Source organism: Falco rusticolus, chromosome 3 (genome assembly GCF_015220075.1).
Source record: "Falco rusticolus isolate bFalRus1 chromosome 3, bFalRus1.pri, whole genome shotgun sequence".
Taxonomy (NCBI): domain Eukaryota; kingdom Metazoa; phylum Chordata; class Aves; order Falconiformes; family Falconidae; genus Falco; species Falco rusticolus.
The window spans coordinates 88,638,007-88,662,482 of NC_051189.1; the positions used below are offsets into that span (position 1 = coordinate 88,638,007).

Sequence of the window (24,476 nt, forward strand, 5' to 3'; positions counted from 1 at the left end):
TGAATTTTCCAAAAAGCTTTGGGGTTCTTCCTCCTTTATAAACCACTCCCCCCCCACACACAAAAACCCCACAAAACCCAAACTGGGCAAAATCACCTGAACCCCAAGACCTGTATACAGCTTTCCTTGTACCCTCTACTGGAACTTTGCTGGCTGGCTGCTCATGCATGATCTTAATTAATAAACAAATGAATAAATCCCCTCCTGATTACTTTCATATGTTTTTCTAGACATCTGCTTCTACCTACATCGTCAGACAAAGCTGCTGTCTTTACAACTTAGCTAGGGAACTTATTTCTCTATCAGGATGCAATTGTGTATTTCATGTCAATTATCTTAATTAGAAGCAAGCTTAACCCATTTACCAATTACAGCTCCAGCATATTAGAACAAATTCTCAAACCTCCTTTAATAAAATAAAATAAAGCCAAAAATGCCCCCAAAGAACAAACCTAAACTCTGGTAACAAGACATTGACAAGAGGACTGAATAAAAGAGCTCTGGTAAGTGAAACGGTGAGGAAGCTGGTATAGGGACAGAAGGAGAACATGCGGGTCTAACTGGCTTAGTCTCTGGCACAGCATTCCCATAAGTCTTCTTACTGGCAGCTTGCAGAGGGTGCACTCTTCACCCTGTTACTCATTTCACATACTTTTCTCCCTCAAAACCAAAAAACAGAGCTATGTGCACCTTTGTTTTGCCACTGCTGGGAATGTTGATGGCCCAACTTATTTATAGTTGGGCTTATAATATAAAAAAAACCCCATATTGTGCCAAAAAACCCCACTATGCCAAAAAAAAAACCCAAACACACACATTCAGCATTTCATTTTATTGCCCATTAACAATTACTTTGCAAAACCAAAGCCAGGTTTTCTCTGGCTCCTCCTCTCACTAATCGCAGACTTTATCACTTATATTCAGATGGACATGAACCTAATACCTATTGCCAAAGACAGAAAGCCTAAAGGGTTAAAAGGAATCCAGTGACAAGAGGGCCAAGCCACCTGTTACTGCTCTAAATTATGGCTGGCTTAGCCATGTCTCTTCACAAAGCCTTCATTCTTTTACTGACCCATTTTCTGTCACAGTGTCAAATGCATTAAATCTAGAGTTTCCCATACCAGGCATCCCTTATGACTTATCTGTGAAGACAATAGATTTCAGCTCTTCTATTTGGCTTCTCATGCATGCCACCAACTTTTTGAGAGGCACCCACCTTTTATGCGCACACTGGATACTAGTCTAAGGAGCTATGTGTAGAAATTATTCCACACATTCTACTATCTACCTGCACAGAGCACATGATGGGCAAAATATTTAGCCCGCAAGTTTATTATATTCTGCTCACCTGCAGCATCTACCAGGTACTGACCCAATTATGAGTGTTTCCCCCTTGCCAAGTTTGCACATTCAGAAATAGTAACTACAATGGTATTTTGGTTTTTTGGTTTTGTTGTTTTCTGGTATTGTCAATATTTTTCTATACAACTTTTACAGTTGTTTTTAGTAGCAAAGAAAAGTCAAAACTACACTTTGAGATTCACTGTTCTGATATCTCGGTTTTTAATCAACCTGTAATATAATATTGATTACAAATGCCCTGAAGACAGGTACTTGTCTTTAGAGCAAATACTTCATATAGCTCTTTATTGCAGAAAGAGCCTTTCAAATGTTTTGATACCAAATACCCATCTGGCCCATGGGCTCACTAGCTTGAGCAGTCAGAATTATATCATTGATTCTGGCGGGAGTGAAATGGGAGTCCTGAAAGACAATACAAGTTAACTGTTTCATTACCAGCATGAAGCACAGCAGAGGACAGAGAGACTCAGTTTAGATGTTGTTCCTGAGGACTATGAAATAAAACAACTACACATGAACAAAGATCTTTGGCAGGAAGATCATAATATATAAAACATTGTGCCGAGACTTCAGCATTTCATTTTATTGCCCGTTAACAATTACCTTGCGAAACCAGAAAACCTCCTCATTGCATGTCAGCTGAGACATCATCAAATCCTCTCAGCTGTCTCCTTTCTCTCTCTCTCAATTCCTCTCCACTGGAAGCCCAGGTCCCTGATGCCAGCAGAGCTTGCTCTGTGCCAGCTCTGGCCACCCCTACTGCGTATCCAGCCTCTAGACCAACTGGACCAAAGCTCAGCTGCAGACTTTTATTTCATTCAGCTCTTGTTCTCGCATCTTCTTTCTGTTATCCTCTGGATAGCTTACACACATTCATAAACATTTACAATATCTAGTAACTATATACATATAAAGCTGTTACACTAATGATTACTCAGTCTTAACATCTTAATCCATCTTGTCTTTTGAAATCCTGCCAGGTACTTAGCCCACGCTCTGGTTTACACCTACAGGTGTGAATAGACTATTCACATTTCACTGATGCACACGGTTCTGGGCACTCACTACATACCTTTTACTTGTTGGTAAAGTCCAAAAGACCTTTTCTGTATGTGCAGTCCTGCCAGCACATGAGTTATTTCTGTCATTGCTGGAGCTAGTACTTCAATGAAGTGAGAAAATGCAAACTCCAAAAGGTATTTTGATTACTCAAGGTAAAACACTTTCCACTTAGCCTACCTTCCCACTGCTCAATCTCTTTGGGACAGCAAGCAGTGAGTTGGAGGCCACCAGAACTCTTTTAGGCTCCTTAGCAAATAAGGCACATTTTTTATTTGGTGTGAGGCATGTTGAGTACAGGAAAAGAAGACACACATATCATTCCTCCAACACTGAAAGAAAGGCCCAGAAAGTAGTTTTAGAAGCAATTTTTCCAATTAAAACAGTGGCCAGCTAGTGCTTTCTTCCTCCCCCTCCATCCTCAGCACCAGCTGTGGAAAAGACAAGAGTCTGTCTGTGTTTGTCTCACTTAAGGACAAAAGGGGTTGACACTGCAGCAAATGTAAAGAAGTGCTGAGAGTCAACTGGAGAAAAGTTGTTCCTGACAGAACTATAACTTGGACTGTCATAAAGGGTTAGTGGACACATTTACACACCTCCCATAAACCCAAACCATTAATATCGCAGGCACGTAAGAGCTGGTCAAAGGGAGCTCAGAAATACAAAGACTGTTCCAAAAAATATGGAGCTGGTTTCTAGAACCTGATGGGGGCTCAAAAACTGACTTTAATTTATATATATATATATAAAATTATTCAGCCTGTCAGTTCACTGAAACTAAAGGTACCGGTGCATAAAATGAAAAAATATGCATAAATCTGGCAAGATTGGTGTCTTATTTTCTTCAAGTCTGGGACACGGATTGAAACTCTAATCAGTCTGAAGTACTATTTGAAAAAAAAAAAAACACTTTCACACTTGTGAAGACATGCTGATATGCTGCAGGTATGAGAGTTTATACTTGTGACAAAATTATCACATGTACTGTTAGGTGCTGTCTGTTCTAATCCTCAAAACCAATGCTGCTTTACTGCATTAGACTTCTCATCCATTGGCTGTAGCCACATCAAGTCATTTGTCATAAAGTCAGAATAAGAATACTTAGGCAAAGCAGCTTTGGAGAGAGCTCTCAAGCACATGAATATACTCCAGGCCAGGGTTCATTAGCACAATTAACGCCATATTCAAAAAGTTGCTCCATTTGAGGGGATGGCTGCAGCGCTCATTCACTTGAAATTGGCTCAATACAAAAGTACTGGTGTATCCCTCTGCAGCAAATGACAAAAGGATGGCCTGTTTGATTTCCAATACCCTCCTTCGCTGCTAATGGTTTTGCACCTGCAGAAGGATGCTTGTCTAGTCAGATGTTGCTTGCCATGTCCTGGTTTTATGGAGTTAAATATAATTACCACACAGCAGAACAAAGCTAAGTTGCACTGGGCTGCACAATTTAAATGAATAAATGACACTTTGGCGTATATTGGTTGCAAAAGGTCTTTGAGTTAGTTTGTTTAGAAGAGAAAAAAAAAGGGGAAGAAAATGAGGTCTCTAGTCTCTTCTTACAGTATGTGGATAGACCGCTGCATCTGTGCAGAGTGACAGAGCAAGCCAAGGAATAATTTACCAGTCTATTAAAGAGGGAAAAATAATAATGTTGCCAAACATTGAATGTTACTGAAACATTTATTGCTCCATCATACAAGCTGTTCTGTAACTGAACAGCCTAAAACTCACACACATGTGTGTGTTTACACAAGCAGGTTTTTTCTGCGTTACAGATAATAAAGACTCAATAATCGCTTTTTTCAAAAAAGTATTTTTGTCAAGGAAAAAAAAAAGTCAAATGTCTTGTGTTTTCTCTTATTTACTTCTATATATACTAGAAGAAATGAGTCTGTCAGGCATAAAGACACACTTTGTGATTGAAATTTGTTGATAATTCTATGGAGAATTAGTATGTATTTGTATTTTGAGCTTCCTTGGCCCTGGCGGAGTTGAAAGACTTGATTCTTAATTTACAATATTTATTTATTTTAAAAATAATTTTAGTTACTCTGAAAGAAAAAATTCATCAGGGGAGCACTATCTGTCTTTTTAACTAGAATGGCACAACTATTATCTTTATAATGTGGTGCCTATTGTACTTAAGGCTTGAGTTACAATAAACACAATGTTCCTTCAAATTCTTCCATCTAAAAGAAACTTTATTTTCTTCATTCAGGCCTCTCAAACTAAAAAAAAAAGGTGAGGGGACAGATACAGCTCTTTGCAGTACTGCTTAGATGTGCAGGTTAATCATAAAGTGCAGTGCTTTTTTAAATGTTTCAAAATGTAAAATAGAGGTGCATTCAGACCTGCCTCATAAATGGACCATTCTAGTTAAAACTTCGAGAAATTAATTCCTGGCTCTGCTTCTTTTTACTGAGCAAGAAAACATAGTGGCCTTCTGGGGCAAGATCTTTAAAGATTTTTGATGAGATTTATGTGGCAGAAAGAGCTCTCAGAGACAAATCGATATAACTAAGTACAGCACTCTCATACAATCACGCTGATCAGGAAAACCGGCTGCATCATCAGAGGGCTGTCATTTTCTCACTTGCATTGTGTGAGATTGCCTATGGTTTTGCACAACACTGAAACCAAACCCTCCACTTGACAGCAGCCAGTGACAATAGGGGGTTCAGGGCAAAGGAGCTGCATCTTCTCGAGCCTGTGGGTTGCTATACACATTTCCTTTTCTGACAGACTGAAGATTCCCATTCCCTTGCACTGCAATGCCAGTGCAGACGCATTCTCAGATTAACAGAGGGACAGCTGCAATCTTTGTATACAAATACAGGGCCAGAGATTGCAAAAAGTATATTCTTGCACCTTATATACTTCCAGCCTGTTTATTTGTGGATATTTTTAATCAGTCTGTTTGCAAAGAATGGAAAGACAATGCCTCATCTTGAACTGCTAAGAAAGATGTGTTTGATCATTATTTCTTCACTTTCTCATCACCAGGTTAACTGATTCCATGGTGTCTTTTTGCTTGGCTCTTTCTACTTCATATTAATTCCCGCTGTATGGCCCCTCGACATCAGTCTGGTTTTGTTTTGCTGCTGTTAGGCATTTTCAGGTTGGTACTGCTGAGGTAAGTTGGTACTACTGGTAAGGGCAGAGCTCTGCTACTTTCAGCGCTGCACAGAGAAAGTGGCAGTTCTCTCCCCAGCAAACTTACCAAGAAGAGGTAGCAGATTTCTGAAGGTATTCATGGGTAAACCTGCAAAATCAGGAAATTAAGGATTAGGAACTCGGCCTGCCTAATCACTTCCAAAAATCCCATCAGACATCTGCATGCAGGTCTATCTGCTTAAATATAACTGCAAATTTGGCCTGGCCTTTCTTAAATGGAAAACATCCAAAACACGACATGCACGCCGAGTCTACTCTGGAGTTTTCATTGCGGAGCACAGACTGGCTACTTGTTCAAATGCACGCACCAGATTCAGGTATTTACCACAAATTACGCAGAACCCGTGCAAGTCTGGGCAGTTTGTAAATAAGATATGCACCAACAAGAAGTTAAATAAATGGGAATACAAAATCCTACTTAAAAAAAAAAAGAGGGCTATAGATTTATTTCTTTTTCATAACTGCAGCAGCTGGCTTAGCAATACAATAAGTTTGCTGCTGACGGACATTAAAAGCACAAAATACTGTGATAAAAGAGAGAATATTACGCAGTATTTTTGTGGAAATGTTCCTCAGCATTTTCAGGTCAGTTCTGCTACTTCACTATTACTCTTAAACACATGAGAAAAAGATCACACATAAAATTAGTCAAAATGCAAAACCGTACCGGTAATATAAAAGAGATGGGGAGCATAAAAATGAGCGAAAGAATAAAAAAGAAAGGAACTGAAAAGAGAAACACAGGGGAAAAGAGAAACCTCAGAAAAATGAGCATAGCCTGTAAACATCTTCAAAGCAACCATATAAACGAAGAAAGGAAATTACGCCACATCTTAGAAGAAAACAGAAAAAAGAAGTAAAGTCCATAAACAAAGGAAGGAAAAGTTTAGGCTAAACATGAGGAAAAACCTAAAGGTAATTAGGCTACTGAAAAATTCAAAGGTAGCTGAGGTGCAATTAATCCATGTATTTAAGAACAATGGACCAAGAATAACATGGGGAAGAGAGCAGATCTGTAAAATTTAAGTTCTGAGAGGAAACAAAGAAGAAAGTCTCCCCTGGTACCCCGTCTATGATTTTTCTCCACAATGGTCTGATCAACTACAGATTGGCACAGTGTTCAAATTGTATGGCTTGCAACATACCTGTTTTCTCATTACACCTGCTTGTTCATAATTTTTTTTTTCTTTTATGACAGCTGACATCAGTACTGTTCTTTTCTTTTTTTAAAATCTTATTTGGCTTCTCATCAGTTATACTTCAGTCACCACATCTCCTCAGCTCATCATTTTGTTCCCTTTCCATCCAGCTCCTTCAATCAGGATATAGATACAGATGCTTCTTTTGCAATGAGCACTGATTTGACTGCATGTTCCTTCAATTGCATTTGCCTCAAGCATTTTGAATTCTCTCTTGATCCAAGAAAGCCTGTAGGCATTCAGGTGGAAGTGGCGACTGTTAAAAGCTCTGCAAATGGATGACCCTTGTTCAACATGGAGCTGGTTTTCAATGGGTCTTTTCTTTCAAGAGACATCTGTGTTTCACTAAGTGCATTATGATTTAGTACACAGCATAGATGTGGTTTTATCAGCAGTATGCCCTTGATATTTTGACAAACTGTAAATCCATGCTTTCAAAGTCTCAGTTACTCGCATTCTGAAAGGTTTCTTTTCAAGGTTCAGCTTTCAGCTCAATGTAGACACTTATTAAAGGGAAGGACCCTATCAACACAGATGAGTTTTGAATGAGACCTTATACTTCTATTCAATCTTAAGTAACCCAGAACATAAATTTGCCATTTGGATCCTTTACCATGCAGTCAGTACAATAGCTTCCACTTCTGCTATCACAGATAATTCAACAGTCTGGTTTAAGTCCTCACACAACTCTCCATAACTTTGTACGCAAGTGCTCAAAGACCTGGAACTGACTTACATTTCCAATAATATAAGTGCTATTTTCTGCTTTTGCAGGTGGGTAGCTCACTCAGTTAAAAAGGAGTTGGGCACCTACATAACCTTGATGACCAATTCCAAAAGGACTTCTGCAGTGTCCCAGTAGCCCTTAAGCTTTTCCTGGAAAAAGCACTTGAACTTGAGCTTCCCAGTGTGTGGCTGTAATGCAGGGAAAGCTGGATGGAGCCAGTACAGATGCAAGGACAGGGCGGTGTAGCAGTAAGGAGCTCACGCCAGCGCAGGGACAATGACAGGAGGCAAAAGGGAGAGAAAGCAAAGACAAAGTTCATAGTCCCTTAACATTTTTCTCCTCATTTTGCCATTCTAAACTTGCGCTTGCTGGTGTTAATTAACAGCTATGCATGCCAGTGCTAGAGGAACAAAGCAGACTGCAGTTTTTACCCCTCCTTCACGTTTTCCATAGCAGTGACTGGACCTTGGGATGTAACCTCTGTAAATGCTCTCTCATTACTTCCTACTAATTAGACTAATTTCATTTATGAGGTATATTATCTGGGGATTTTATATGGTTTAACACATTAAAAAATAAAGCTTCTTGACATTTGAAAATACTCTCACTTTGGAAAAACTGTCACTCCTCACATTTGCACTGAAGGCGATGGTTGAAGGAGTCATCTGGGGATAAAGAAGCATCCTCCTTACAGCAATGGCCATGTGAAGTGTTAAGTAGGCTATGCCATGCTGGCTCAATTTCAGCACTTACATCTTATTAGAGCTACACGCCACAAATGTTTAAAGACTAGATTCAACTCCTCTAACTATGTGCATTAGACTAATCAGAAAGATAAAAGAGGTGTCACCCTTCAGTTCTCAGGCAAGACTGGGTGACTCATCCTGCCTAAGCCATGAACTAGTCTCTGGAGGCATTGATTTCTCTTTTGACTTATCACAGCAGGGGCCTAGGGACCCATAGCTATGACTTCAGTGTCTACTATTTGGTAGGATGTGTTTCAGCCTTAAGAGTTTAGTACGGCACACTGCCAGGTGTTCTTGAGCTTGGGGTATTTTATTTTTCCATAGTTGACACTTGCTGCAAGTTCTAATTTCAAACATGGTCCTTAAAAGCCTGTTGTGCCAGTCTGTGCTTCCCTCCACCACTCTGCATGCTTACATGCAAGCAAGCTGGAGACAAACGTTAGTGAAAATTCATCCTAGATTAGCAGAAGCCAAATCAGCACGCTTCCTCCACTATGTTGGCTAAGGTAATTGAAATAGAGGCTATTCTGCAGAGCAGGTATGTTCACAGGTTGCTGGTATTCACCTTCAGGAAAACAACAGCCTTTAGTCTTTTCTTCACTATCCCCTCCTTGGAAATGTGAGTGGGATCAAGGAGGATTAAACTTCTGAAAGTGCCGTGCCAGAAAAGGAGCTTCTTATCTATGTTCACTGGAACGTCTTCTGATGGGGTGTCTCCTCCAGACTTGCCTTCTCTACATATGCCTACTTGTACGGAAAAATTGCTGAACAAAAGAAACTGAGTTAAGGTGAACATCTTGAGTTGTATTACAAGTTTTAAGACAGAAGGATGTGATCTATTCTGAAAGTCCCTGATGATTTATTTAGTGGGCATATTTTTACATTGTTTCCTTTAACATCAGAGAAAAGGTGCCTTTGGAGAGGCACGGCTTTTATCTCATCTCCTTTCAAATCACACCACAGATCTCAAAAGAAAGGCTATGCCATGTCAGAATTTAAAACATTCACCTTATGGTTTCACCCAAAGTAGAAGAAATATGTGCCACCAAGTTTTAAATGATTGCTTATGCTGCCAATCAGTCAGATTATCAACTGAATTATATAAGTTCCCACTGTTTCCCTGCAAGTGATGAAGCTGAATCTTTTTTAAACCAGAAAAGGACCTGGCCCTTAAGTTTCAGCATCATCTGAAGCCGAAGTAATTTTATGCACTTGAATAATTTATCATCATAACCTATTTTTCATTAATTTGACTACGCTCTCGTTCCTCTCGGGCTTGGTACTTACAATGTAGCTCTACTGCGAAAAATAACGATGTGAAATTAGCACTTTCTTACTCAGCAGAACCCTTTCCTGTGTGAAGTCAGAAAGAGTGTTGCTTAACTTACCACTGAAAGTACTAAAATCTTTATTTTTCCACCCTGCAGAACTAATACACAGCTGAGGGGAAGCAAACAGGACAGGATTTTGAGCGTGTGTATTTACGGGACTATTAACCAAACCCCAGGGTCACCTGGGCAGCCTGTGTGTCTCTGGACTGCGACCACCACCACGCTCCTGCTGCTTGCAGAGGAGAGCTGTATGTACAAGCAGAGCTTGCAAAGCTGGTGGTGCTGATAACACGCTAGTCAAAACAATGTGAGTTGCCAATTCTAACATGCTCAACTCAACAGTCATGTGCTTAAAACTAATCTTAGGCATAAGCATTGCAGGATCAGGTCCACTACAAGTCTAGGGACTAAAGAACAAATGAGGCGAGGCTATTTGTTGATTTGCTGCAAAACAGCTCAGGTGTCAACCCTTCTGCACGAATCCTGAGGGATTCACTTAGCTAAAACAGATTGTGGAATCAGACTGGGGGTCTAAAATCAAATAAGATTTGGGGACAACTTCTTACACTGTAAGAGAGAAGCTGCTCTTTCAGAGACAGATAAAGTAACATTGGTGTAAGATCTCATGTGGAAGACAATCAGTTTGAGGCAATACTCCCTCCAGTGTATCCAAATTAGTATCTTTTTTTCTACCTTTCAAGGTAAGTAATTTCTAAAAATTCACACTACAAATTCAGGGTTAGTTTCCCCCAAGAAAGTACATACAATACGTAATAAACCCAGGAATTTTCAAAACAGCTTTCAATTTCCCTTTACCAAAAGACATTATTTATTACCAGAATGTTCTTCAAGTTCAGACAGTCTTTAATAAGTGACTAAATCTGAAGTCACTTTGTCTGTCAAAAGGTAAAGGGCAAAGGAGTTAAGGGCAGCTGGGTCATCAGAAGTCGTTCTCTTTGGACCCGATGTAGTAAAAATTATCCTGTCTTTCAAACAACTAAAGTCCCAAAAGGCCACAAATCCTAGCTTTTCAACAGGCCAACCTATTCAACACAAAGGTCAGTATCATTAAACGGTATAAACAAACCAATCCTATAGCCAGGAATGACAGACCTGCCTAGGAGCCGAAGGAGTCACGCAGCTGTCTCTCTGGGCCGCCTTCACTCCCACACTTGCAAAGTCCCAAACTTCTTTACACACACACACACACATATTCTTATCTGTTTAACTCCGCACACACATATGCATACGTATGTCTGTACAATGCATGAATGTGTGGTACCAGGCAAATACCCCCTCAAGACATGAGAAGCTGTGAGATAAGCCATTACCAAACAGTACGGAAGCAACAGCTGATTGAACTTAGCTCTTCTGCACGTGCACTGTCCTCTGGACCTCTAGTCTTCCTCCTCACCGGCTCACGGGAAACACTATTTCAGTCAGAGATTAGCCACAGCATGTGACAAGACAGTTTGTGAGAAGAGAGGGGCTGCTTCTGCCTTCTGCCCTCACTCCCATCTCAGTGATTTCTGCCAGTCAAGACTGGGCTAAACCCCATGTTTATTCCTGCACTCGCCTCCTTACCAGCTGAAAACACACTGGATGCACGCCGGCTAGCTTGGCGCGGCACCGGCACCCAACGCTCCCAGCCTGGGGGCTGTGCCTCAGCACATGGCGAGCGCTCTTGCCCTACCTCCACCGCCCGTAACTGCCATGGGGGCTGGCGGCTGCTAATCCTCCTGCAGGAGCAAGTACACATGGCAGCAGGAGACTGAGGGGCCGCTCTTCTCTTTTAGCGGCCTTAACCCATAGCTCCCTCTGCCCATCTGTGGCCATTATGGGAAGGCAGAGTCTCCTCAACTTATTTTATAGAAACCAAGGAAATTGCTTAGGCAACCTCAAAATCAAGTACTTTGCACAAATGACAGCACAGCTGTTTGTGTGCTTATTTCCTTTTGTAACCATGCTGGAAGTGTATTATATGTGCTTAGAGCCATACTAACCTCTAATGGATGTACTGAGGATATGATCGGACTTAAAAAAACCCCAGCCATTAACGCTTGGCCGTGCATCCAGAACAGAGACCTGCCTTGTCCTGTGTGTGTACAGCAGAGCCAATGCCAGCTCTGCCACAGCACAACGACGCGGATTGTTACAACCCGAGTGACGCTTGTCACACACACCGTTGTGATGTGCCGAGTGGTAGACCCTGGAGCTATGAGCCTGAGCTGCCACAGCAGGAGCTCAACAGCAAAGCCAGGCAAACATGAACATGCTGGCTGAAAAGAGAGACTCCTACCATGCAGCACCAGCCACTTGATTTTTCTTTCACTTTTTAAAATTACTTTTACAAGCTTTCAGTATGAAAGAAATCACGTAAAACCGCATTCTAGTCTGCTGGGCATGAAATTTAAAATGCCCACATTAATGCAGAAATAAAACAACTAGTATATCTAAAGCTAAATGCTATGCAGGATGAAGAGAGGATAAATCCTAGCTGGGATTTGACAGATTCGGGTTTTATTCTCATTTCTACCCTTGACCTGTTTGGTGACTGAGTAATTTGTTGTTTGCTTTCTATTTCTTTCTGGGTCAGGGACTCACCTTTCATTTGGTGTTCATAGTGGCTGGCATAAATCTGGATGCTACTACAATACAAGCAATATTTAAATACCTGTGAAACCAACAATAACACAGAGGAGACCTTTTTTCTTGGTAAAAAATTTTCATGTTGCAATGAGTGAATTTTTCAGATGTTTCATAAATAAATAAATACATACATATATGAATTACCCCAAACACATGTATTCAAATATGTTCCTAATTAAAATCTAGATGCCTATTAAAGCTTTGCTAGATTATTTCCCACCTCTGTGTCTTAAGATATTAAAAGTTTATTGCCTCACTTCTAAGAAAAAGTATTGATTTGCTGTATCATATCCTTAAGATTTGCACTCTGGCTTTGCATAAAACTCCACTTTTAATGCATTTTTAAAAAGCCATCATTATTCCAAGCACATGGCACAGAATTGTATTTACATTACAATGAAACCCCGTATTTTTCAATATGTGTTTGCAAGTGGTTAACGTGTCTTTCCATCTCAACCAACCTGCTTCTCAGCAGTCAATGTTGACACAGGTCTTTTTCTAGTGGTTTCAGTAACACTTCTGCCTTTTCTTACTTCTCTCCCCTTACCATTTAGAAGCTGCCAGCTGAAACACATGCCAATCCAATTGCACAAATTCACAACATAAACAGCAAAAAGTACATCACTACATGCCTAAAGACTTCACAATCTCTCTTAAAATGTCCAACAGAATCCCCCCAAAATTGAACTGAAAAGATTTGATATTTTATTTGCATGGCTGCGCAGTAAGGCTTTCGTTATTGCTGTTGGCACTTGATTTCTGATACAAATGCAGAGTTATGACTTGCAAGGGCAAAGAGTTCAAGGTCATTTATTTTCTTTTTTCACAGTGGGCAAGGAATTAATTCCGTATCTTACTGACCAGAAGTAAAGATCAGGGAACTTTGAAATAGGAGACAGTAGCGCTACAGACCACATCACAAACTAAAGAAACAATGAAACATTATAAAATGAGGAAAGCATTGAAAGCAATGGGGGCAAAAGGCATCAGAAGTCTTGAAAACCAGTTGCTGGGTAAAGCCATTGAGTACTCTGGAAGTTTTGAGGGCTTACAAGGTTGGCAGTGTCCCACCAGTTTTGGATGTCTGGCTAAGCCCCGATTCAAAAAACAGCAAGCAATAACACATAGATTGCTTCTGATTGTTAGTGTACAGACACCTACTGAGACAGGATATTGGTTGTAAAATCTGACACATTCTGACAGGTGGAAAACGTATTTTAAATATTTTGCTTGGTTTTTTTGGAAGAAGGAAGAAGACAACAGTATTGAGTGACAGGAATTTTAAATATCAAAGATTAAACCAGGATTTTTTCTTATTTTTTCCTTTGGATGGCATTTGTTTTTTCTTAATGACGACAAAGCTGAAAGATTCTGTGTGTATTTGACAATGTTTCTCATCACAAGAACAGAAGGTAAGAGCAGCAATTTTGGATTACTTGTCCAATGAGGTAATTTTAAATTGTCTAAGATAAAGATTATTAATTTTTTCTTTTTCTAAATATAAAAATAAATTCATAATTGGGTATTGAATAACATCAGCATTTTAAAGTGTTGCTGGATTGGGAGATGGCTGCTTTTTGTTTGCCAGTTCAAGTGTCCCTCTGGAAACAGAGCTGCAATATTTGAATTGTAATTCTAGTTGGCAGCAGAAACTGGTCACCATGTCAGAACTGTTCTGACATAGTAAATGGCTGAAGTAATGACAGGAGAAAATCTTCAGGGAAGTAAATTTTTTTTTTTACTTATTTTAGACATGTTGGCTCAGCTTGCATCAGTGGGGTCCCATGAGTTCCCATGACCACCATCCCCATCTTTAAATAAAGTAAAAAGCTACCTCCAGTGACAAACACTCACCCATCACTGCTGCATCACTTCTGGACTGCCAAGGTATGAGCTGCTTCTGCCACCAGTAAAAGTTCACAATTTGTCAGCTCGAGTCTGTCCTTTGCTGATGGATTACTTTTGAAATGTCTGCTGTAAGTGGATGGTTTTATTTATTTACTTACTTTTTCTAAAAAGGCATATAAGCAACACACTGTTTGGGCTCTGGTTTCTCATAGCAGAGCCTCCAATTTTAGTGATCATCTCAATCATCGTTTTCCAAGACTACGCAGGAAAAAGGGATGAGGGTGACAGTGCCCAGTCTGCATGGCCAAGTTCTCCTTTTCTGCCTCAAAGACACTCTCAGGCACAGGTAGAGAAATGTAGTAGGCTTTCAAAGAAAAGATACTTAATCCACAGACTAAGGCATCCACTGGATGAGGATCATTGCCCTAACACAGACCTCCTGAGGCCTGGACCCAAGTGACAATTTCATCCTTGTTTTCATCGCTCAGCAATAGAAGAAATAGTCCCTTATTCCCTCCACACAGGTGCTGTGAAGAGCAACAGAATCACGCTTGAGGCATTCAGGTATGACTGTTAAGTCACAGGTATACCGTTTAGACCCTTACACATGACAGATTTGGGAATCCTTTTGAGGAATGAAGTGAGGATTTAGATAAAGAGAAATTTACCTAGTTAGTGAGGTTTTTGGTGAAATTTGGTGCTCCCTTTGTTACCTGTAGCAAACAGGGGAAGAAAAGGGCCTCCAAGGTAAACATGCTCCCTGATGGACGGGGAAATCTGAGTGGCTGGAGCATGTAGCCTATTTCATCTTAGGACCCCAGAAAGAATCTGGGAAATTTGATGGTACCTAAAAAACCAGGCATGGAAACAAAAAATCCAGGACAGCTGGAGAAAAGTCACTTTGTCTTTGAGCAGTCCTTATCTCCTGTGTTCTTAAAAAAGTCAAAAGACATTTCCTTTAATTTCTCTTCACAGACTCAGCCCGCCTGTTCTGGCCAGTGCACGCAGCTCAGCTGAGGGGGCAGCCCCTGACTGCACTGCTGTTGTGACTCCCTGGCAGATCTTCCAGGATGCTGATGCCACCCAATGCCCTCCAGTCAGCAATGATGCCTTCCCTCTGCTCATGACCTTCCAGGTCAAAAATGCACCTACAAGCAGAAAGCACAGACACAAGAGCCTAGGATGGTTTTCTTGTCTGCAGGCTTTGGACCGTTGCTCTTGCTGAGCAATTCACTGCAACAGCCATGAGGTAGTCTACCATGAAGAGAAAAAAATGAGGAAAACAAAATGAGACCAGTGCAAAGCCACTGGCCCTTCTACAGACAGAGAATGGCTTTAGAATGGGAATCCAAAGAAATGAGATGTGATGGATGGTCTTGCCTAACATTTCATCGCTAGGTAGTCTTAGTATGTCCATGAACATGAACAATTTGCTAAGAAACACACCATCTGTAACTCAAGCTGGGAACACAAACCACATCAGAATATGAGGGGAAAAAAAGTCATTAAATGCTTTAAAAAGGTCATTCTCACCAAAATAAAAACTGCCACCCTGCCTATAATTTGAAGTGACCAGCACACCTCCAGATTTGCAATCCACTTTAATGAGCATCTTCATACAAATTGTCTTCAAAATACAAGGGGTTAACCTAATTTTCAGCAGTAGATGGTCTAATGAGCAACTCTGCAATAAGAATAAATGCTACTGAGGTGTGTCCATTAAAGATCCGATTCCCTGTTCTGCCTACCATATCGTTATGGCATTATTATTATTATTTTTTGTTAGTCTAATAAGTAAATGTAAGTTCATTATCCAGCCACTGGTTTATTTTGCAGCTGCTTTGCAGGTTATTCACTACATTTGCTTAACTATGAATGGAAGTACAGAGAGCAGAACCCAGAATGCCTGTCCTCTGGCAGCATGGTGTACTGGCCAAGAATAATTACCAGCACCCAATGATGAGACATGTCATATTTCATTTCTGAGCCTATTCACACGAAGATGTCAGTCATTCCAAGTGCTAAACATTTAGGCCTGCAGGCAACAGAAGACAGTAGAGCACCCTTCAACTGCAAGTTTTCACTACACTTGAAGAAACAAAACAGGAACCACTTTCTGGTTATTACTCCCCATTTAGGCAAAACTATTTCAAATGCTCAATGAAAAACATATAACCCAGGGTGGGGTGGGAAGGGGGAGAAGCAGGGTGGGATGTATGGGTCACAGAAATCTCTACTGCAATACCATCCCAATCAAAGACAATGTACAATGGTACGATGTACACAATCAACTCTTTAAGCTCTTCTACCAAACAGAAACTTTTTACAAATGAACCACTTCATTTAAATATGCAGCCTGTATAATCAGACTCTTTGAAGTAGGGAGACAGATGATCAGGATTTGCCTTTTGATCTTTCCAAATTGTTTTACCAAGTAACAACTATGCCTGAAGTCTTTTCTGGAAAACTTTATTAGTGACAATGTTTACAACACTCTTAGAGGCCAAGGTTCTCTTAGTATCACTGTTAAAGAATCTTCCAGAAACTGAATATTACAAAGCACGCTTAGGCTCTGGAAATAATGATGATGAATGTTATGCAAGTCCAATTCAAATTCCTAATCACATGAGCTACAATTTTATTCAATGCTCTGTACATATGCACATTAAAAATAAAAAAAGATGTGCTTTCACGGGATCTGATGGATCCACATAGATCTGTCTTGCTCTTTGTTCATCTTCTTGTACCCAAATCAAGTCAACAGATCTTGCATGAGAACTAGATCACGACAGATCAGGCTCTGAGGCAATCAAAAAACAGGACTTTATCAATAAGGCAGAGACACCTTCACATTTCCAAAAAAGCAGCCAAAGTTGCCTAGTTATAAATTACAGCTGTTCCACTGATTAGCATAATCGCAGTAATAATTTTTCTGAAATTTAAGGCAACTTAAACAACTTTCTGTTCTTAGTGTATGTTACAAAGCACTACGCTCACATTACACATTCCATGCATCTCCTTAAATTATCAGAAACATCCACAGCCACTGTTTTTAGACACCGCATGTGCAAATACACTGTGGTTTTGATATAGACAAAGGAAATGTGAATTTCTTTACCTTCTGTTTTCTGCCCTCAAGAAAAAGAAAATAAAATTTCTTCAATCTTCCTAGCCCATGCTTAACCAGTAAAAAAAGGGAACATAGCCCACTCATAAAAAAATGGTCATTGTCCTCATTTATTGAGGAAGACCTAAAAATCATTAATTGTAATGCAATGCAGAAATTGTTTTAGAAGTTTGTTTTCAAGCAATTTCTGGGTCAAAAAACCAGTTCTGGGTTCCTCCTCCCCCAGACAGCATATCTGATAAATTCAAGACATTTTTATGCAAATGTTGATGAATAAGCTCACAGTCTTCTTATAGCTGAGAAGTGAAATGATGCACAGGAAGAAAGAAAATGTTAAAGTATGAGTTAACAATTCTGCTGGGGTAGTCTGCTGATATCAGATAGGAAGAGAGAAATTTGCAAAGCCACCATACACTTGAAAATGAAGTCACTACGTGTTCTACTTGTTAAACACATGAATCTGGTCACAGTTAAGAGGGAAAGATAAAATAATGGTGTACACAATTACGCTTAACCCTTTACCAATGCACCATTTCCTCTTACTGCTAGAAGCAGATGGGCAATTGTACAAAGGAATTTGAAACACAAAAGACTTGAGGGCAGTTGTTGCTGCTTAGTTTTCAAGACTACTGCTGTTCAGAGGCGTTTCAGCTTTTATTTTACAGACTGAAGCTATGAGTTAGAATCACTTCTCAGAAGTCAAAGAACAGCAGCATCTAGCATAGAGCAGTTACTTGCCTTTATCTTGTTGTTTTTATCCCCTCCTTTATGTTTTAACGGTTTATTACCACTCTCTAAATTACAGAATGTTTGGCTTTTTTCCTTTGTTTTCTCTCATCCTCTGAAATGGATTTAAAGCATCAATCTATTAAGATAAGGCAATCACAGAAGCTGTAACAAGTGAGGTAGTGCTGTGGGGTCAAGTTTTAAAAAAAACCCCACATTTAAGAACATCTCATTGCATGCGTACAAAAATGTGCTTATGAAAATACACATACTGATTAGTTCAGAAGTGAAGCTCTGGAAGACATTTTGGGTAGTCTGAACTTTTAAGCTACACTTGTGTCTACTTTGGCACCTGCAATAATGTACTTTCATGGATGTCCAATCCCACGCCTACAGAAAGGCGCTTCAGACAACCGCTGAATTTGTTGTTCAGTGTAGCGTGGCTATCAGGCAAACGTTTTTCAGGAGTCTGTATCAATTCTCTGGGCCAGACTCATGCATCCATGATCACAAAGTTGCCTGGTACCTTATTACATACATCTGCATTACTTACATCAGAAAAGATGCATAAATGACTCGCCAAAAACGATCTGGAGCAGGAAGAAAATATGCAGTTAGGGAAAATAAGAGCTTTATCTGTTCCACTTATCAGAAAAGAAAGACAGAGAAATGACTATGCAATACGACTAAGGGACTGTTTTCAACTCTGAACTCAGCATAATGAAAATGAATGGCTTGAAGCACGCAAATTAGAAGTACAAACAATGCACCAACATCTACAACGAAGCTGGTAATCAGTGGGAAATACCACCACCAAACACAGTGGATGTTCCACTTCTAGTACCATTCAGAGCTTTTATAGAAGAAACATGTCTAATACAAACCACTGACACCAAAAATCAAGGAAACTGTGTGACTTAAACCTGTATGCCACCTTCGATCTACACTTGGAGACAAATTCTGCCCTCCTTTGGATACAGTTTCCAATAAACCTACCTGGAACAGCACCTGCATGGAGTTTCTAATCACCATTTGATGATTATGGTCACACTGGTACCTTCTGGACAAAGAAATTCATTAAAGTAGACACCAGCTTGATAGAGCAGGAAGTTGAGAATGAAACTGGACTTGTAAATGTAAACTCAGTACATACTCTACTAAAAAAGTTGTCATTCTCTTGATTCATAATTTCTTAAGAGTTTTATAATACTGATTTAAAGATAAAACCCACCAACCTTCCACACTCCAACCTGTGCCACACTCCAAATGTGGAATCCACTGTTTAAAACAAAACTGAGTATCTCCTTTGCTTAAATTACTGTACCAGTTTTGGTAAAAGGACCTGAAGTTTATGGCTGTGGTTTAGCAGAGTCCAGGAGTACATTTAGCTGCAAAACTTAAGTTACGTACATCATGCTTAAGTGCTCTGCAGAATTAGTTTCTTGTAATACTTTCCTCCTCCACAGCAGAGTTCATGCAATAACTTTGCTGGTTATTGACAAAACAGCATTTGGACATAAGAGACAATTCTTAAACAGCTTTTCCTCCTACAGGCTTTTGAAATTAGTACTTTATTACTTCATACAAGACAGTAAAAATAATAAAAATAATCTGACAACTTTTCATAAAAATTAAAAGGATTTTAAAACAAATCTTATTAAAAAGCCAAAACAAATTTTGCACTTAAAATGAAACTAAAGAAATACTATATATACACACAATTTTTTAATTATAGGTTCTCTATTTGATATCAACAGGCACTCTTCATTCATCATCTGCAAGAAACTAGGTTAGGTCTCCACAGGCCACAGTCAGAGTTATTAAGTAAGTAAATATGCCACTGCTCCTGTGCCCCCCTTTTATTTTCTTGCTTCTTCAGTCTCATCTGGCTCTCTCTCTTGATGCTCTCTTTCCCACCTCATTTCTTTCAACTCTTGTCTGTACTTCCGTTCAATGAACCGTTTCTGATGGGCCATCTGGGGAAAGTTATCTGACACGAGGAGAAATATTTTACATTAATAAACAAACCGGTAACACAGAAAGCCTCCGTTCTTGTTTTTTTGTTTTCTTTTCTTCTTTTAAACTTTGATGAGATTAGCGGTAGGGGGAATATTGTTATTACCATTTTTACTAATTTATTTCTAATAATCCATAGTAAACCAGGGCTGTGTGTCATAAGAGTTTGGTTTCTTTATGATTTCCACATCTGTTTCCCCTGCTACAAAGTAGTGCCAAATCTAATATACTCACAAAAATAAAATATAAAATCCTGGTATAGCATCATGGCTAGGTATTACCTGGATTTTACATTCTGTTCCCTTAGCAACAGGTGGTCGATATTGAAAAACAAATGCGAGACTACTGTCAATGCTGTCAGGGGTTTTTGTCTTGTTCTCACTCCAACTAGTATGAGCCACTGGTTCCAAGCACTGTACAGACATTTCCATTATTATTTTTAGACCACACAGAAGCCACTACCTGCCCCACATTATGGCAGGGTTCCTAATGGGAAAGTAATAGTTTAGCAAAATGGAACGCAGTAAAATCTGTTCCGAAAAAGTTAATACTTGGCTATGTACCAGAATACAGCCTTAGCATAGACTAAGAGCATGGATGAGTGAAGGGTAAAACAGACTAGACGAGGCTCAGGTGATGGAGAAATAGCTAGGGAGATGGATGCTTCTGGTTTCAGACATTTGTCCGTTGGCTGATACACATGTACCCGAGTTAGAACTCAGGCTGTAAAACCAGCTTATATAACTGATCAGCACTGCTCTCAATTCAGCACACAGCTGACAGAATGTGATGTTTTCTGTACGACCAAGGTGCTGACATTCGTCTGTGTGTCTGTGCTGCACAGACCTGCGCTCTCCAGCTGGTCAGAAAATGAAGAGGTGGTAGAATACGTGGTAGCCTGCAGTTGGCAGTAAATCCTGCTGGGATCACACTGAGCTCTGGGATCAGCACAGCACACACCTATCTGTGTCTGAGATGAACACAAAAGGTTACTACACTGACCTTTAAAGCCATAAAGAAATTGGGGAGGTGTCTTGGCAAAGGACTGCTCTCTCTAGCTGGCTACCAAGACAGAATTCAGCTGAGGCTCCTCAGGAAGGAGGTCCCTAGGTACCAAGCGTTTTCCTCCTCTTTCTGGATCTCAGGCAGCACAGATTCATTCAGCCAGAGAACACGGTGCAGAAGCTACATAATCCACAGCAGTTTGTGGTAGAGTAGAATGACTTCCTACTGCTTTGTTTTATCGGCCGGTGAAATTTTTTGCCTTTTATTATATACTGCAGGAATAAAAGGTTTATTCTTCAGTTATTTACAACTTGGGCATAGGAGGGTATATTTATTTAAACCAGAAAGCAATCTAAACAAAAGAAAATTGTTTTTAAATTGCTGCTGTTTTAAAAAACACTGGTGCTTTGTTTAATGGTGTTCTGGGACACTTTGTTGCTCATGTGCACCATAAAATGAAAATCACATTTTCAGCCCCGTGCCTGTAACGTGATTCTTTAAGAACTCTGAAGAACTCAGCCTGGTAGCAACCTGTTTGTTTGTAATTCATTTAAGATTTTGAGAAGGAAATTTATGTAATAAACTCATCATGGCTATCATATATATAAGCAGGTACATTACTTCTACTTCAAGTTAATTACTTATGCATTAAAAAAACCACCACCACCAAAAACTGTCCTCCACAAATATATAATAGAGCAGGTGCCCATAGAGGCTGCTGAGTCTCCATCCCTAAATATGACCAAAACTCAAGTGGGAAGGCACTGAGAAACATGACCTAACTTGAAATTTGGCTCTGTTTTGAGGGGTGGTTGGAGTAGAGACCTCAGAGGTCTATGGTATTCAAACAAATACGTACGTCAGAAAAGATCTGTGAAGTAGCCGACAGGAGATGAAGCTCACAGCTCTCTGAGCAGCGACATTGTCACAAGAAAAAATACTCAAAAAACCACCCGAGTAACATTTTGCAGATATTCAGTGGAGAAGGGAAGTTACATTTTCCTACCTGTCAAATTTATTGGTGGTGAGAAGTACATGCCTAGCAGCTGTATATAAAAAAAATTCTGAGTTACAGAGTCTTCTGAAAATTTTAAGCCCTGGGATTTCCAGATGCAGAGATAACAGATTAAAAACCTTTGGCATCTGAGGAACTGCATGTCTTTGCTTTGAATCAAATGCAAAAAATGTACCTCCCCACATTCTTCTGAACTGAGAGCTACCACTGCACAAAATGCTTGTAATCTATTTGTTTTCAGTATGTCCACAGCTGGCACTTTAACTCAACTGACCAAAGGTATTTCGTACAAGAGATCTGTATACACTCATTCCTTTCATATCTGAGACTCCATTGCAATGAAGGACTGCTCCCTTGCTGACTACCCCGTGCATAATTTGGAGAGTGCATACACAGATCACTGGATCCCCAGCTGATATAAGCCATTCTTAACAGATAAATATTGACTTATATTGACTTACATCTGCCTATTAGGTTTTAACCTAGTCTACTGTACAATCTGAGATCAAATTTTATTTTCTAAATTGGCAAATGGGAAGTAGTTTTCCTCCTCTCCTAAATTAGAGGATGAGACAACCATAAAGTCAGAGACTAAGCAGTGTTACCCCACTGCATATTTAAGCGTGGAAAATCCCAATGAGACTTCACTGCACAGGTTTCCCTCTAAGTTGCAAACTCTGCAGCTCACCAGCTCCCTTTAAAAAATACCTGTTGGTTTCATATTAATTTCACCTGTGACAAAATTGTTTTGAAAGTACTAAAAGGAAAACCTGCTGTGTAGAAGCAGCATTTACCATACATGTTCAAATGTCATCCCCCACAAAACCTGCACCTCACCTCACTAAAGACCAAGGTTGCAAACTGTAAATTTTGTTACCCAAATATCTTACATTTTTCAAGTGCATCCATTGCAGCTCCCATTTCTGCTTGCTGAATACTGTGAAAGCCAAACAAAAACATGTTACACGAGATCTAAGTTTCACAGAAACTAAATTTTCTTACAAAGCGGTTCACTAGCTACTCTTTGTAATAAAACTCTTTGGATAACCAGTAGCTAGTAATTCCCAGAGCGTCTATCTGCCTTTCCACAAATATGTGAGCAATAGCACTACAGCTCCAGTAGCACATTTTTAAACTTTGATCAATAACACTAACAGAATATTCCAGTCCATTCTTCACTGAAACATTTCCTTTTACTTGAGAGAAAAAAAAAAGGAACAAAATCACAGAGGTGTGAATGCTATGGAACCAACAATCTTTTTATAACCTTGACCAGATTTGGTAGCAGAAAATAAGATAAAGTCTTTGGGGTTCATGGTTGAAGACTTTGCAACTTTAGAAACCATTCTAAAATGCCCAGAAGTAATAACATCAGAAAAAAACACCCCCGAGAGCCTTGCACGCTTAACTTGCTAGCTTAAGCTGGCCAGTAATCCAGTAGCAAAGCCAAACATAAGTCGTCATTTCCTTGAAGCTGTTCTGCAGTTTCTGAGAGCCACAAATTGGTTACCACGGCTAGCCACCTTGTAGCAAGTTCACCACAAAAGCTTAAGACCCAAAACTATACAGATGTTGAAACCTTCAGGTATTCCTGAGGCAGAAACTTGGAATAGCTTGAAGAAGCCTCAATAGCTTTCCTTTTCTAAGGCCAACCACAGGCATTTCTGTCTCCATGGCTAGTCACTTTGTACTGCCATATCCAAGCTTTAACACCATGCGATTAATTTTTCACTATACCTTGGGCCTTTACCACATCCTATTCTTTCCCCTTTGAAGTAAACGGCTACTGTGTATGTCCTGGCATGAGATGGTCCCACTGTCTGCAAAGTCCTGAAAAAAGAAAGACGTGACTTATTCAAGCAGGAAGTATTAAAAAACAGAATTTTGCAGCACATAAATCACCGAGCTTTCAGTCTGGTCAACCCATACAGTGGAATTAGTGCAAAGCGCACGACAAGGGTTGAAAGAAGCCTATATAAATCACATTAACTCAGAGGTTACCAGTATGGTACACAATAAAAAGTGGAAATTTATATAAAATGCACCTTGTTTATATTGGTTATATTTATTCATCCAAGTTCACTCAGGACCACCACATGAAAATTTACACTTTAACCTATACGCAAAAATGCAAAATATAACACAAACTGCTTAAACACTGTGAAAACACTTGCAATAAAGTCATATAAATTGTGCATAGCTATGCAGTTGCAAATGATCACACCAATATGACTAACGTGTGCACTGAAATTTTAGTCCCTGAGAGCTGTGCAGTTAGCAAGGTTTTAAAAGGACTTTATACTGGACATGGTAGCTCTCTACATACTGAATCATCACAGTACAGAGAAATCTGCCATCAGCTTTGAGAAGTTACAGTTTGTCACAAAACAAACTTTTCATTTGAACTAAAGTCTAGGATATGCATCAGCAACCATCTAAAAAGGAAAAAAGATAATTCCCTAGACGTGCAACAAATTCCTTCTTCC

The 24,476-nt window shown here is 39.7% G+C and overlaps 1 protein-coding gene across 2 annotated transcripts in view; it reads right to left on the reverse strand.

The window, feature by feature from the left end:
• Positions 1-13,995: 13,995 nt before the first annotated feature.
• The window catches only part of DROSHA (drosha ribonuclease III), an 80,432-nt gene continuing 69,951 nt past the window's right edge, over positions 13,996-24,476 (reverse strand). For both annotated transcript variants that reach the window (XM_037380327.1, XM_037380328.1), the window contains 3 exons: positions 23,728-23,820; positions 22,881-22,927; positions 13,996-19,944 (listed from right to left, as the gene is read on the reverse strand). In XM_037380327.1, coding sequence (XP_037236224.1) covers positions 19,814-19,944; positions 22,881-22,927; positions 23,728-23,820 — 271 coding nt within the window. In that variant the 3' untranslated portion in view covers positions 13,996-19,813. The remainder of the gene's footprint in view (positions 19,945-22,880; positions 22,928-23,727; positions 23,821-24,476) is intronic.